This window comes from Prionailurus bengalensis, chromosome E1 (genome assembly GCF_016509475.1).
Source record: "Prionailurus bengalensis isolate Pbe53 chromosome E1, Fcat_Pben_1.1_paternal_pri, whole genome shotgun sequence".
Taxonomy (NCBI): Eukaryota; Metazoa; Chordata; class Mammalia; order Carnivora; family Felidae; genus Prionailurus; species Prionailurus bengalensis.
The window spans coordinates 19,832,946-19,847,067 of NC_057347.1; the positions used below are offsets into that span (position 1 = coordinate 19,832,946).

Genomic DNA, 14,122 nt, shown 5'->3' on the forward strand with positions numbered 1-14,122 from the left:
ACCATATTCTAGAAAGTTATGAATGGCTCCTGGTCAACTAATAGATTGCTCTCTTTTTCAGTTTAAAGGTACTACAAAAGCCTATGGATGTTTCTTTTTATTCTGTCTCATCTTCATAGTTTTTCCATGTCAGTTGATGATTCTCAAAACAAAAGGATCAGTATAGTTTATGTTTCCTTTTCCATTGCTTCTAAAACAAACAGTGAAAATGACATGTTGAAACAATAAATTACAAATCTATAACAGATCTGTAATTGTATATTTCACCCCTAATGGAAGAAGAAAATGATGGTTCTGCATCATTTGTTAGGAGATTGAATTTCCCCAGCTTGAAAATATTCAAGCATTTTTGTATGGATTCAGCTACCCTTATCAAAATTTTCTTTTTAAGGCCTGGGAAGAGAAATGTGTTCACATTTTATAGGTAGATGGTACTAAATTACAGTAACGTATTTGCTGATCTGTTTCTTTTCTGCCTTATTCCTGTGGTATTTTTTTTTTAATTTATTTTTTAATTTACATCCAAATTAGCATATAGTGCAACAATGATTTCAGGAGTAGATTCCTTAATGTCTCCTACTCAGTTAGCTCCTTGCCCCTCCAGCAACCCTCTGTTTGTTCTCTGTATTTAAGAGTCTCTTATGTTTTGTCCCCCTCCCTGTTTTTGTATTAATTTTGCTTCCTTTAGTATTTTTGTATGGTGTATTTTTATGTTTTGTTTTTCATAGGCTTGTGTGAAGTTGTGGGCTTGCATAGAATTAAGAGTAAGAAGGTCAAATATTATTTGTAGATTACCTGAAGTAACTAATTTGATTTCAATCTTAATTTTTAAAGTTTAGGCTATTTTTATTATAGAGTGTTAAAGTGATAAATTTTTTTTTTTGTTTTTTTAGCTTGTCAGCTCATCTACAGCTTACATTTACTGGTTTCTTCCACAAAAATGGTATGTACTTGAAAGTAAATGTATTGGCATTCTAACATCAAAACACCTTTGTGAATGTAAAAAATTATTTCGCGTGTATGTATCAATTTCTAAAATTAGGGGTGCCTGAGTGGGTCAGTCAGTTAAGCATCCAACTTGGGCTCAGGTCATGATTGTACAGTTCATGGTTTCGAGCCCCACGTCGAGCTCTGTGCTGACAGCTTGGAGCCTCGAGCCTGCTTCGGATTCTGTGTCTCCCTCTCTTTCTGCCCCACCCCCTTCTCTCTCTCCAAAAATAAATAAACACTAAAAAATATTTATAAAATTATATTTAATGGAAAAGATGTCGATTCTGATAATTCAGTTTCTCTTTAGTTGATTTTTCCAACAATTCGGTTACTGCTTTATGTGGTCAATGATGGGATGTGGAAGATATAACTTGTCACTCTTTAAACTTTTAAAGTAGTGGTTCTTAAATTTTAGTGTTTGTAGAAATATTTTGACAGTTTGTTTAAAATATGTATACCTGGACCTCCAAAGACTCAGATCTAGTAGGATATAGCTTTGGTATACCAACGTTTGGTAAAACTTAAGAGTCTGCATTTTAATAAAGCACCGAGGTAATTGAGAAGTTGGTTGTCTCAGGAATAAATTTTATGAAACTGGCTTAAGAGCTTTTTTAGGTGGACCTTATACATAAGATCTTGTTCATAGCCTGGTTTCCTTATTGCTTTCCTGCTATTGATTTAAGTTTTTTTTTTTTTTTTTAATTTAAAAAAAAAATTTTTTTTTTTTCAACGTTTATTTATTTTTGGGACAGAGAGAGACAGAGCATGAACGGGGGAGGGGCAGAGAGAGAGGGAGACGCAGAATCGGAAACAGGCTCCAGGCTCTGAGCCATCAGCCCAGAGCCCGACGCGGGGCTCGAACTCACGGACCGCGAGATCATGACCTGGCTGAAGTCGGACGCTTAACCGACTGCGCCACCCAGGCGCCCCTTGATTCAAGTTTTAAGTAGATTTTGAAATTGTTAAAATTATTTAGTGTTGTGTGTGATCATTCTTGAAGGTCAGTGTTAGCTGCATCTGGCTTATGTAGAAATAGATGGAATTCCACCTCTTCACTCTAAATGGTACTTTTTAGGGCACTAACTATTGCTATAAAAAAAAGGCTATATAATATTGTCTTACCCATCTCAGAGCCATCATCTTTCCAGAGATCATAACTAGAAAATGGGAAAATCTTTTCATATAATTAAGTTTCTTAGATTTTGTTATTTCTTACTTCCAATGTATTTTGAACTTTAACTGTCTTAGAATCTGGAATAGGTGAAGCGTCTCCTGAGTAGAACCCTTTCTGCATAAACATTTTTAGTTGATGTTATTGCATCCTCAATTTTATTTTTTTTTATTTGTTCTTGAGAAAGAGAGTGCGCACGAGCAGGGGAGGTGCAGAGAGAGAGAGCGTGACAGAGGATCCGAAGTGGGCTGAGCACTGACAGCAGACAGCCCTATGTGGGGCTTGAACTCATGAATTGTGAGATCATGACCTGAACTGAAGTCAGATACTCAACCAACTGAGCCACCCAGGCATCCCACATTATAATTTTTAAAAAATACAGTAATAAAACAACAGAAGCAACCACTGCTACCAGTGGAATATATCAATATGTTAGGTATTTTACAAAGAGAAGTATATTGTCTTAAATGTCACTTCATTAAAAGAAGTTAAAGTATGCTAGGTAGAGTTTCATTTGGTTTCAAAATGGATAAAATGCCACTTGGCTTATCCATCTTTAATTATCATGTAATGGAATAAAATCTTTACAAGAAACATGTCAAGTTGGTAATCCTTGGTATTGTTTAATAAGAAACAAAGTTTAATAATAATATATTAGAACACTTTGAAACCCTTATCAGGTTTTTTTACATGAGAAGTTTGAAATCTGGTCAGATCTGTATTAGCAGCTACTGTAACTTTAATTCTAGCTTTACCTTAGATCTGGTCCATTTTTTTTATATATAAGTAAACTGAGTAGCATTTTTATGTTTTTTCCTAAATTACTTATAATCATCTTGTAGAGTCCTTTTTTCTACTCATTCATTTTATTGGTTTTCTGTGGTACTTTTAAGGTACTCTGGGGGGCACCTGGGTGACGCGGTTGAGCCTCTGACTTTTGATGTCAGCTCAGGTCATGATCCAAGTGTTGTGGGATCAGGCTCCGTATTGGGCTCCACACTGAGCATGGAGCCTGCTTAAGATTCTTTCTCTCCCTCTGTCCATCTCCCCTGCTCACATTCTCTCTAAAATAAAAAATTGAAAAGAAAAGTAGTAATACAGTACATGGATCATAATACTTCAGAAGCTTATAGTTTGAATTTTATAGTTTCGTTAGCCCTTTGTTCCCAGGGATGTACATAAAACATGTAAAGTTATTCATAACTGAAATTGGTGATGGATATTAATTGAATATTTACTAATTAAAGTTACTTGATTAATATTTAAGTTGAATTAATTTTACTTAGCTGAAATTAACTGGATAGTAGTCTGATTAAACTTTTTTCCTGTCTACATAACAAAGATATGTAAAGTTCAAAATTGCTCAAACTCAAAGTTTTAATTTTTTCTTGATGTTACTGAAGTAAATAAGAAAGTAAACTCTGTTGATACTTTTGTTTCCAGAAAATAATTTGCCACTTTTTGAAAATTAGTGAAAGTTGGGAAGAAGCAGCTATATTGCCTCTCTTGTCTAATTAAGCTATATTTATACTTTTTTTTTTTAAGAAACCAAGACAGAAAAGCAACATTAAGATTCCTAAAATGTGATTATTTTTCCTTTTGTTTTTTATTTTTTATTTATTTATTTTTTCCTTTTGTTTTTAAATGAAGACTTTTGTTAGCTATTACTACTTGAAACTGGTTAGAATGAATATACAAAGATATTAGGGTGCTATTTTCATAGTTAGTATTGTTTGGAGAGTGTTTTTTGTTACTGCATTTTAAACATTGGATTTTTTTTTTCTGCTGTATTAAAGTTTTTTATCCTGGATATAACTTTCAAAGATACTAATTCAAACGTATTTTATGTACACCCCTACATAAGAAGAATGTTTTCAAGTAAAAAAAAGAGTTATCCAAAATCTCAGAACAAAAATTAAGTTTTTTTATGTCTTGTGGATTCATCTATTATGGTAGTTCTTAAATTTTTTTTTTTCAACGTTTTTATTTATTTTTGGGACAGAGAGAGACAGAGCATGAACGGGGGAGGGGCAGAGAGAGAGGGTGACACAGACTCGGAAACAGGCTCCAGGCTCCGAGCCATCAGCCCAGAGCCTGACGCGGGGCTCGAACTCACGGACCGTGAGATCGTGACCTGGCTGAAGTCGGACGCTTAACCGACTGCGCCACCCAGGCGCCCCTATTATGGTAGTTCTATATATATTATTGAAACAATGATAAATGATTAGTTTGAACTATTAATAATGCCTTTAGGATCGAAGACAAGTATGTTATAGAAAAGTACTCTTAGAACCGCAATTTGCAAAAGCCTTTGTTAATTAATTGATACAGGGAATATATATAAAATACAGGATTTTAAATTAAAATCCTTAAGATTTGTAAACCCAGGTAGTAAATAATATCCTAGTTTTTGCTATCCTGTGTAGGCTTTAGAGAAATTCTGGGAAAAAGATAAAAAACTAGCTATTTTTCTTGTGAAATTATATTATAGTTGTTTAGGTAACTTTTACACTGTTAAATGTTTTAGAAATCCCTTTGGTCACAAGGCCTGGTCAAATCAAAGAACTTTTCTGGTTTAACATCGCTGTGTATTCAAAATGAACATATATAATAATAACTAGTTCATTTTAAGTGTATCTTTAAGTAATTTTTGTAATAGATTTTGGGAGAAGGAAAAAACCTTTTAATGTTAATTTTGTGTGTGGTTGTCTCTCCTGAATATTTCATTCGTGTTTTCTGCCATGAAGCTTTAACTGTATTTGTCAAAAAATATTTTTGACTAACAGTGTATTATATTCTCATTACTGTAAATGTTAAATCTTTATAGCCAAATAAATTTTACTTATCTTTATAGCCAAATAAGTAAATATTTTTAGTATTAAAGTAATTGAGCATCTTACTTGAATCAAAAGAAAATCACAGTATTGTAGGAAGGTAATTATAATTGTATTGTGAAAGGTTTATTTAAATGATTATGAAGGCTTTGAAAGAGTTTGCTGCAAATTTGAAAATGATTTTGGGGGAAAAATGAGTAAACTTCTGAGAAGTATTCATTATAGGAAGTCTTTTGTTGGAAATTACTTAGGAAAATGAGTTGGAAAGTCTTTTGTTGGAAATTACTTAGAAAAATATAAATATCAAAAAAATACATTTTAAAGTATTGATTTTCTGTTTAGATAAGCCATCACAAAACTCAGAAAATGAACAAAATTCTGTTACCCTGGAAGTCCTGCTTGTGAAAGTTTGCCACAAAAAAAGAAAGGTAACATGTAAAATGATACTGGTAGATTATGTGGAATAATTTTTGTAATTGAATATGTTCGTGCATATGTATTGTGCTTTTTAAACCTTGAAAGCTTTTAAATATGTCGATGCTGAATTATAAAACTCATAGCCTCTTTTGCCAACCTTGCAGACTCATGTTTTTTTCTGGACTGGCTGTAGATGTCTGCATAAAACTTTCTTCTATAGGAGTTTGACACTGAAGGAAAGAAACTATCTTTTAGCATCTTAGGACATAAATTCAGTTGCTGCTCTACCACTTCAGTCTCTTAGCTAATTTTTTTTTTAGCTATTTGAACCAATTGAAATTTAAGTAAGGGCTGAGAGAGTTACCTCTTGTAACACTACTCTCAGGAAAGAAATTTTGTTGCCAGTATTATCAGCCATTGCTGATAATTTTTATTTGTTGCTTCACATTTTTATTTGTAAGATTAAATCATTTCATCATAGAAACACATGTTACGATGGTTAAATTACCTTGGCAACCCACTAAAGCCAACAGTTATACTTCTGGTAGCTTCAAGAGCTAGGGTATTTTAAGAGTAGGAATGACCTGTATAGAGGTTCCTGTTGCTGATGTTCTTCCAAAATCATGGTAAGGCGATACAGGGCTTGAACACTAGTAGAGCACTTGTATGGAGTGCACTAAGGTGATAGACAGTGCAATCCTGGTATGCATGATAAACAGTGATGTGAAAATTCTTCAAGATATGTTATATTCAGGCAAAAAAAAAAAAAAGTGAATACAACTATAGTGGCCGTTTTTGTGTTTCAAAAAAATAATAGATGTAAACATTTGCTTAGAAGGATATACACAACCAACTGCTAATGTTATCTTTGGAGTGTAGGACCTGGGGAAGTGGGGCGGACTTAAATATTTCTCATTTTATACTCTTTTGTAGAGTAGAATTTTTTTTTTAGGTAATAAGAATATGTTCTATTTTCAAAAAGAAGCTGCTAACTTGCTATAAAGGTCTTCCACATCTTCTCAGTTTTCAATTATTTTTTTTCAGTATAACTCCACTTATATAATTATACACTTGATCTCAGCCAAAAGGCCGAGAAGCGATTCCACTTATATAATTATAGAACATTACTCATAAGATGATTAATATTGCTTTTATTAAGCAGCATTTAAACATACGGATTTACTATTTCATAAAGTTGACAGTGGTGTTATTATAATTTTCTCATTTCTAATGGTCCCATCAATTATTTTGTTAAAGTAGAAGATTTAAGGGAAAAGATTATTAATTTATATGAGCTTAACATTTTAAGCATGGTTTTAATTCCATATTTCTAAGGTAAAAGTATTTCAGATGACCACCAGCTAAATATTGGATATACTGTATCATTATCTTTATCACATTGGATTGGAGAAATCCTCAGTTGTGTTAAGATTTGGTATATGGTTATTCCAAATTTTTTTTTTGTTTCATCACAATTTTCAGAACTATGGTTAGAATTTCAGCATGCCATTTGGTAATGATGTTTCCTATATCTGTGATTAGAAGTTTTATTATAACTCATATAATTGCATATGGATAAATAAGTATAATTTCATAATCTTTGCCTTTGCAGGATGTAAGTTGTCCAATAAGGCAAGTTCCTACAGGTAAAAAGCAGGTGCCTTTGAATCCTGATCTCAATCAAACAAAACCTGGAAATTTCCCGTCCCTTGCAGTTTCCAGTAATGAATTTGAACCTAGTAACAGCCATATGGTGAAGTCTTACTCATTGCTATTTAGAGTGACTCGTCCGGGAAGAAGAGAGTTTAATGGAATGATTAATGGAGAAACCAATGAAAATATTGGTAATTTTTGTTATAATAATTTTAATTTATTTTAAACTTTACTTTTCCAAGAAAGAAGTAGAAGTAAATTGCATGCATTCTAAAGGCATGGCCTTTATCTGCAAATCTTTTACAGTCTGATAAGATCATTAATCTTATGGTAGCTTGCCCTGGATCTTAAACTGTTGGCTATTGTGCTGTACTAGGTATTTAATCTGTAAAGTTTTCATTGTTCCATGACGAAACGTATTTCATGTAGTAAAAAAAATTATATTAAACAGTGGATAGAGAAGACTGGTATTTCAAATTAGTCTCTCAGCAAACAGAATTTCATCCCCCCCCCCCAGAATTTTATTGTGAAAAATTTCATACATACACAGCCATTGAAAGAGTTTATGTAGTGAACATCTAACTACCCACCGCTTAGATTCTGTAATTAAGATTTTACTGTATTTGCTTATCACATATCTATTCCTCTGTCTTCCCAACAGTTCTGAATCCACCTTTGAGGGAATCATTCAACCAAAATATAGGTGCTGAGGATACAAAGATTAAAACATCCAGTTCTGTCTTCCAAAAGGTCACAAAAACTGACCTAAGAGTACAGAGATATAAATAATTGTAGCAAAATGATGAGTGGTATAATAGAGGTACATGTGAAGTTTAGTGGAGAAGCACCTTGGGAGAAATAATCTTTGAGTCTTGAAGTATCCTTTGAAGTTCTTGAAAAATAATGATAAATGAGGATTTTTTTTCTCCTTGCCTAGTAAGGACATACACATATGGTAAAACATAAAATTGAAGAGTGTAAATCTGGATATTGTATCACAACTTAATTGTAATTTATACGTAATTTGGGATAAGGGACCATATACCATAAATATGACATTTTTGTTTGAATATGTGATTCATGAGAAATGTTTGTGAAATACAGATGTCAATGAAGAACTTCCAGCTAGAAGAAAACGAAATCGTGAAGATGGGGAAAAGACATTTGTTGCACAAATGACAGTATTTGATAAAAACAGGTAATGTTGATGGACAAGTGAGGTTCCCATAATGTTCTGGAATGTTTTTATTCTCAAGCATAATATAGTGTGATATTTCTTTGCCAAATTTCTCTTTATTCTTAAAAATGAAAAAATGTGTAAATACTGAATTTTTCTCTTTGTCACATAGCAAGCAATAAACACAGACGAGTTGTTACTGGAATGGCTCAGTTAAGATTGTGTATTAGGCATGTATTTTCTGAGTGTCCCTTTGTCAGACACTGTTCTAGGTTAGTGAAAAGGCAAAAGAAAAAAAAAGAAAGAAAAAATCTCTCCCTTCATGGAGCTTAACTTCTAGTGGAGAAAACAGACACCACTGCCCCCAAAATTCTATCAACTAATGTCACTTAGTGATAAGTGTTAAGTGGTTGTTTTATAGAGAAAGCCTCTAGGAGAAGGTAATATTTGAACAGAAATCTGAATTAAGTGGGCCATGTGCGCATCTTGACACTATGTATTTCCTGTAGAGATAAGGAAGAGATCTGTGTGTCATCATGTAGCTCTATGTGCATTTGGCACAGGGTAGCAAAGACGACCTGGATTTGTCATCATCTCTGCAGTTTTCATTGGGGAGGGAAGCATCTTAGTGCCAGTGAAAGAAGATCTAGGAAACAAAGGCAGCATTTTTTTTAATGTTTTTATTTTATTTTTATTATTTTGAGAGAGACTGAGCAGGGGCAGGGCAGAGAGAGAGAGAGAGAGGGAGACACAGAATCTGAAGCAGGTTCCCAGTTTTGAGCTGTCAGCACAGAGCTCAACAAGGGGCTTGAACTCCCAGACCATGAGATCGTGACCTGAGCCCAAGTCGGACGCTTAACCGACTGAGCCACCAGTAGCATTCTTTTTTGACCCAGTTGGAGAATGGAACCTGTAATGTGCCATGAGTTCTTGTTTCAGGCTGCTTGCTAGTGGTTAACACAGTTCACTAATAGTCAGGTATAGGAGAAAGAGCCAAGGACAGCAACTAGTACATTCTCCCTACTCTTTAAAAAGTACTAGATTGTTGCTTTATGTAATCACTTGTTAGCCACCAGGTAAAGAAAGTCACGAGGCCTTTAATAGAAAAGTAAAGATGGTTAGGAAAAATGCCATAAGTTCTGGTTACTGTATTAGAATAAATCACTTAACATCACTATTAGAATATATCACTTAATATTAAAACAATATAGTGTCTTTGTGAAGTTTAACTTACGAGTTAAAGATTTATTTTTTAATGTTTATTTTTGAGAGAGTGCAGGGGAGAGGCAGGGAGAGAGGGAGACAGAGGATCTGAAGCTAGCTCTGCGCTGACAGTAGAGAGCCTGATGTGGGGCTTGAACTCACAAACTATGAGATCACCTGAGCCAAAGTCGGATGTTTAACCCACTGAGCCTGCCCGGCACCCCGTGAGTTAGAGATTTAAATGGAAAACAACAGAAACAAATGTTCTAGGAGATAGTAGTTATGTCTGTGGGAGAAGCAAGTAGGATGCAGCACACTGGGCTTTGTAGGTGTTGGTCAGTGTTCTATTTTAGGCAGCACGGGGGGTGTGTGTGTGTGCGTGCGTGCCTTTTAAAATTCTTTCTACCTTATATATGTATTAACACATTCCTTTTACTTATGAAATACTGCCTTTTTTTTAAAGTTTATTTATTTTTTTTTTTTACTTTTTTTTTTTTTTTAACATTTATTTATTTTTGGGACAGAGAGAGACAGAGCATGAACGGGGGAGGGGCAGAGAGAGAGGGAGACACAGAATCGGAAGCAGGCTCCAGGCTCCGAGCCATCAGCCCAGAGCCCGACGCGGGGCTCGAACTCACAGACCGCGAGATCGTGACCTGAGCCGAAGTCGGACGCTTAACCGACTGAGCCACCCAGGCGCCCCTAAAGTTTATTTTTAAGAGAGAGAGTGCACGTGTGAGCAAGTGAAGGGCCGAGAGAGAGGGGCACAGAGTATCAGAAGTGGGCTCTGCGCTGACAGCAGAGCAGAGCCTGATGTGGGGCTCGAATTCACAAACTATAAGATCATGACCTGAGCCAAAAGTCAGATGCTCAACCGATTGAGGCACCCCTGAAATACTGCTTTCTGTTTAATAAATAAAAGTACCAAGAAGAAAACACAGAATTTTCCCCCCACTTATATTGAAAATTTTCTTTCTTTCTTTCTTTTTTTTTTTGTAATGATTTTATTTTTGAGTAATCTCTACACCCTATGTGGGACTTGAACTCGTGACCTCGAGATCAAGCATTGCATGTTCTTCCCTACTGAGCTAGCCAGGCGCCCCATTATGAAAATTTCTGAACTGTGAAAAAGTTGAACAATAAATATCATTAATACCCACATAACCCTTCACTGTTAACATCAATTGTTAACGTTTTACCTTTGCTTTATTTGTGAATGTGTATTTTATTCTTGTGCTTAACCGTTTGAAAGTTAGTTTGTGACACTCTACTTTCATTCCTCACTCCTAAAGTATGTATGCATCTCCTGGAAACAAGGACGGTTCCTTCATAACCACAATACACCTGTCATACTCAGGAATTTTAATACTCTTCCCAGCTGACCACAATAATGCCCCCCTCATAGCTATTCCCCCTCTCCCACCCCGCCCCCAGTCAAGGGTTGTGATCTTTGAGCTAGTTGTTAATTGCCATATCTATTCAGTCTCCTTCAGTTTGGGATAGTTCTTCAACCCTTTTTCTTTTTTCTGTTCTTTCTGCCTTTGCTACACTTTCTACTGTTAATTATAATTCGTATTACGTTGTTGTACATTGAAGTATAGGTGACACATGATACTCCTTTCGGGGATACAACTAGTAATTCCAACATAGTGATTTGACAATTCCGTACATTTTGCAGGGTTTGCAATAAGTGTAGTCACCGTCTGTCACCATAGAAGGTTATTATGGTGTTACTATATTCCCTATGTCGTACTTCTCATCCCTGTGACTTATTTATTTTATAACTGGAAGTTTGTACCTCCTACTCTCCTTCACTTCTTTTTTTTTTTTTTTTTTTAAGTTTGTTTATTTATTTATTTTGAGAGAGAGCACACATGTGTGTGCAAGTGGAAGAAGGGCAGAGAAAAAGAATCCCAGGCAGGCTCAGCACAGAGCCCAATGCAGGGCTCAGTCTCACTCGCCATGAGATCTTGACCTGAGCTGAAATCAAGAGTTGGACGCTTAACTGACTGATCCACCCAGGAGTCCTGCTTTCACCTATTTTGTTTATCCCCCACACCCCTCCCCTCTGGCAACCACTAGTTTGTTTTCTGTTTATGCACCTGTGTCCTTTCTCTTTTTGTTGTTTATCTGTGATACTTTTTAAAGTACAGGCCTGTAGTTTTGCAAAACGTCTCTCGGTTTGGACTTTTGTGATATGTCCTTATAATTAGATTCAGGTTAAACATTTTGGGCAGGAACATTGAATGGTGATGTGTTCTTTGTGTATATCACAGGCACAGGTAAAATTAGGTTTGGTCACTTGGTTAAGGTGGTGTTCATAGCATTTCTCTAATGTAATAGTACCTTTTCCTTTAATTAATAATAGTAATCTTGGGGCATCTGGGTGGCTCAGTCAGTTAAGCGTCTGACTTTGGCTCAGGTCATGATCTCACAGTTTATGAGTTCAAGTCCCACATCGGGCTCTGTGCTGACAGCTCAGAGCCTGGAGCCTGCTTCAGATTCTGTGTCCCCCCGCCCCTCCCCCACGTGTGTGTGTGTGTGTGCACGCGCGTGCGCATGCATGTGCACGCACGTGCGCATGCATGTGCACGCGCGTGGGCATGCATGTGCACGCCTCAAAAAATAAACATTAAAAAAAATTTTAAATAGGTAATTTCTGTGGTAATATGTGAAACTGGGTAAATGTCCATTTTCTCCCCAACAACCCAACAGTTTAGCATCCATTGATGATTCTTTCTTGAAAAAATTATTCTTTAAAAAAGAAATTTTTTTTTTCATTTTGCTTGTTGTAGAGAGAGAGCGTGAGCAGGGGAGAAGACAAAGGGAGAGAGAGAGAATCCCAAGCAGGTTCCATGCTCAGAGTGGAGCCCAGTGGCAGGGCTTGATCCTGTGACTCTGGTGTCATGACCCAAGCTGACATTAAGAGTTGATGCTTAACCACCTGAGCCACCCAGGCATGCCTGAAAAAATTATTCTTAGGACAGTTGCCAACTTTTAACATTCTATTATTTCTTTCATGTTTATTGGCATTTTTTAAATGACATAGAAGAGCATTCTTCCCCTCAACTTATTTTTTTAATCAGTATGTTTTCTTAATCAGTAACAAATACCATTTTTAGTACGTCTGTTTTAATCTAGCCATTGGTCATTCATTTTATTGTCCAAATTGTCCCAAATTTAGTCAGGAGGAGGCCCTCCCAACAGGGTCCTATATGTCTTTTTTACTTTTATTTATTTTTTTGTTAGTTTTTCCTTATTTTTTGAATAGTAAGATATTTCAGGCTTACATTTTCCCTCTCTACTTCTGCTCTGGAATTGGCCACCTCAAAGAGTTTTGATCCCTTTTAGTGGAGGAAAAGTACTTTACACACCAAGATGTGAGGAGTTAGATGTATAAAAATTCTTCTTATAATCTCAGAGAAGTTAAAGTCTCCTTAAAGAATGACTACAGTTCAAAAGCCATAGAGAAAAAGTATGAAATAGTGAGCAAAATTAAAAACTTACTCTGATAACAAAGAGGTTGTCACAAGCTAAGTCAAAAATGACAAGAGGAAAGTAATTTCAACTCATACTATAGAGTATGGCTGTTTCACAGCACAATAGAAGAATGAGCAAAGGATAAAGATGTTTACAAAACAATATATGTGGTTCTTAAACATTTAAAAGATAAGACATCTGAATATAAAAGTACACTGAGATGTCATTTTTTCACTTACCAGTTTGGCAGAGATCAAAAAACTGATAAAGCACTGTTGATGAGGCTGTGGGAAAAAAGGGCCTCCTCATGCATTACAGGTAGGAGAGTAAATTGGATTGTAGCTATCAAATGTGCAACTATAAAATAGGATATTTTGTAGCCATGTAAACGCATGAGGGAAGCTTCGTTTCAGTTTAGAAGTATGTGAATGTATTACCTATTCAAATAAAAATAGTTTTGTAAAATACTAAGTTAAATAGCTTTGCTGATGTACTGTCAAAGAATAAATACAAGGAGCATAGCATAAAGACAAAAACTGTTAAGTCTCAAAATCATTTGGTGTTAAGATCAGACTTAGACTACCTGGGTTCAATTGCTAGCTCTATTTCCTGTGTCATCTTAAGGCAAGCTACTTAATCTTTCGGTGCCTCAGTTTCCTCTTCTGAAAAGCAGAGTAATCTACTTTATGGAGTTGGGAAGGTTAAATGAAACGTTAAGTCTTTAAAATAGTGCCTGGCACATAGTAAGCACTCAATAAATGTTAGCTGTTATCATCTAACAGAATTTTCCCAAGACTGACGAATAGAAGCCAGATTGTTGCTGTATACAATGAATTATTGAGCATGGTTGAAGAATGGTGTTTAGGGTAGTAGTGTTACCAGTGATTAAGGTATGGAAAAAAAATATAAACTTTACATACACACACATACATGTACACACACATTAAAACTACACTGTGAATATGGGCATTAATTATTTGTTTCAGTTGGTATTTCATTCATCCATTCATGAAATGTTTATTGAGCACCTATATGTGCCAGGTGCCCCCAGGATCGTGTAGTTATCAGAGTCATAATCATCAAGTTTATTGGTCATGATGAATGAAAGTGAAGAATTCTAGTTCAAGTATTTTCAATAGTTAGAAATAACAGAGGCATAATTCTTAGTGGTTCCCTAAGGCAAGTATTGTAACACTG

At 35.3% G+C, this 14,122-nt stretch overlaps 1 protein-coding gene across 2 annotated transcripts in view; it reads left to right on the forward strand.

The window, feature by feature from the left end:
- SUZ12 (SUZ12 polycomb repressive complex 2 subunit) overlaps positions 1-14,122 on the forward strand; it is a 46,623-nt gene that overhangs the window by 17,470 nt on the left and 15,031 nt on the right. For both annotated transcript variants that reach the window (XM_043583652.1, XM_043583653.1), the window contains 4 exons: positions 894-943; positions 5,338-5,423; positions 7,025-7,256; positions 8,170-8,263. In XM_043583652.1, coding sequence (XP_043439587.1) covers positions 894-943; positions 5,338-5,423; positions 7,025-7,256; positions 8,170-8,263 — 462 coding nt within the window. The remainder of the gene's footprint in view (positions 1-893; positions 944-5,337; positions 5,424-7,024; positions 7,257-8,169; positions 8,264-14,122) is intronic.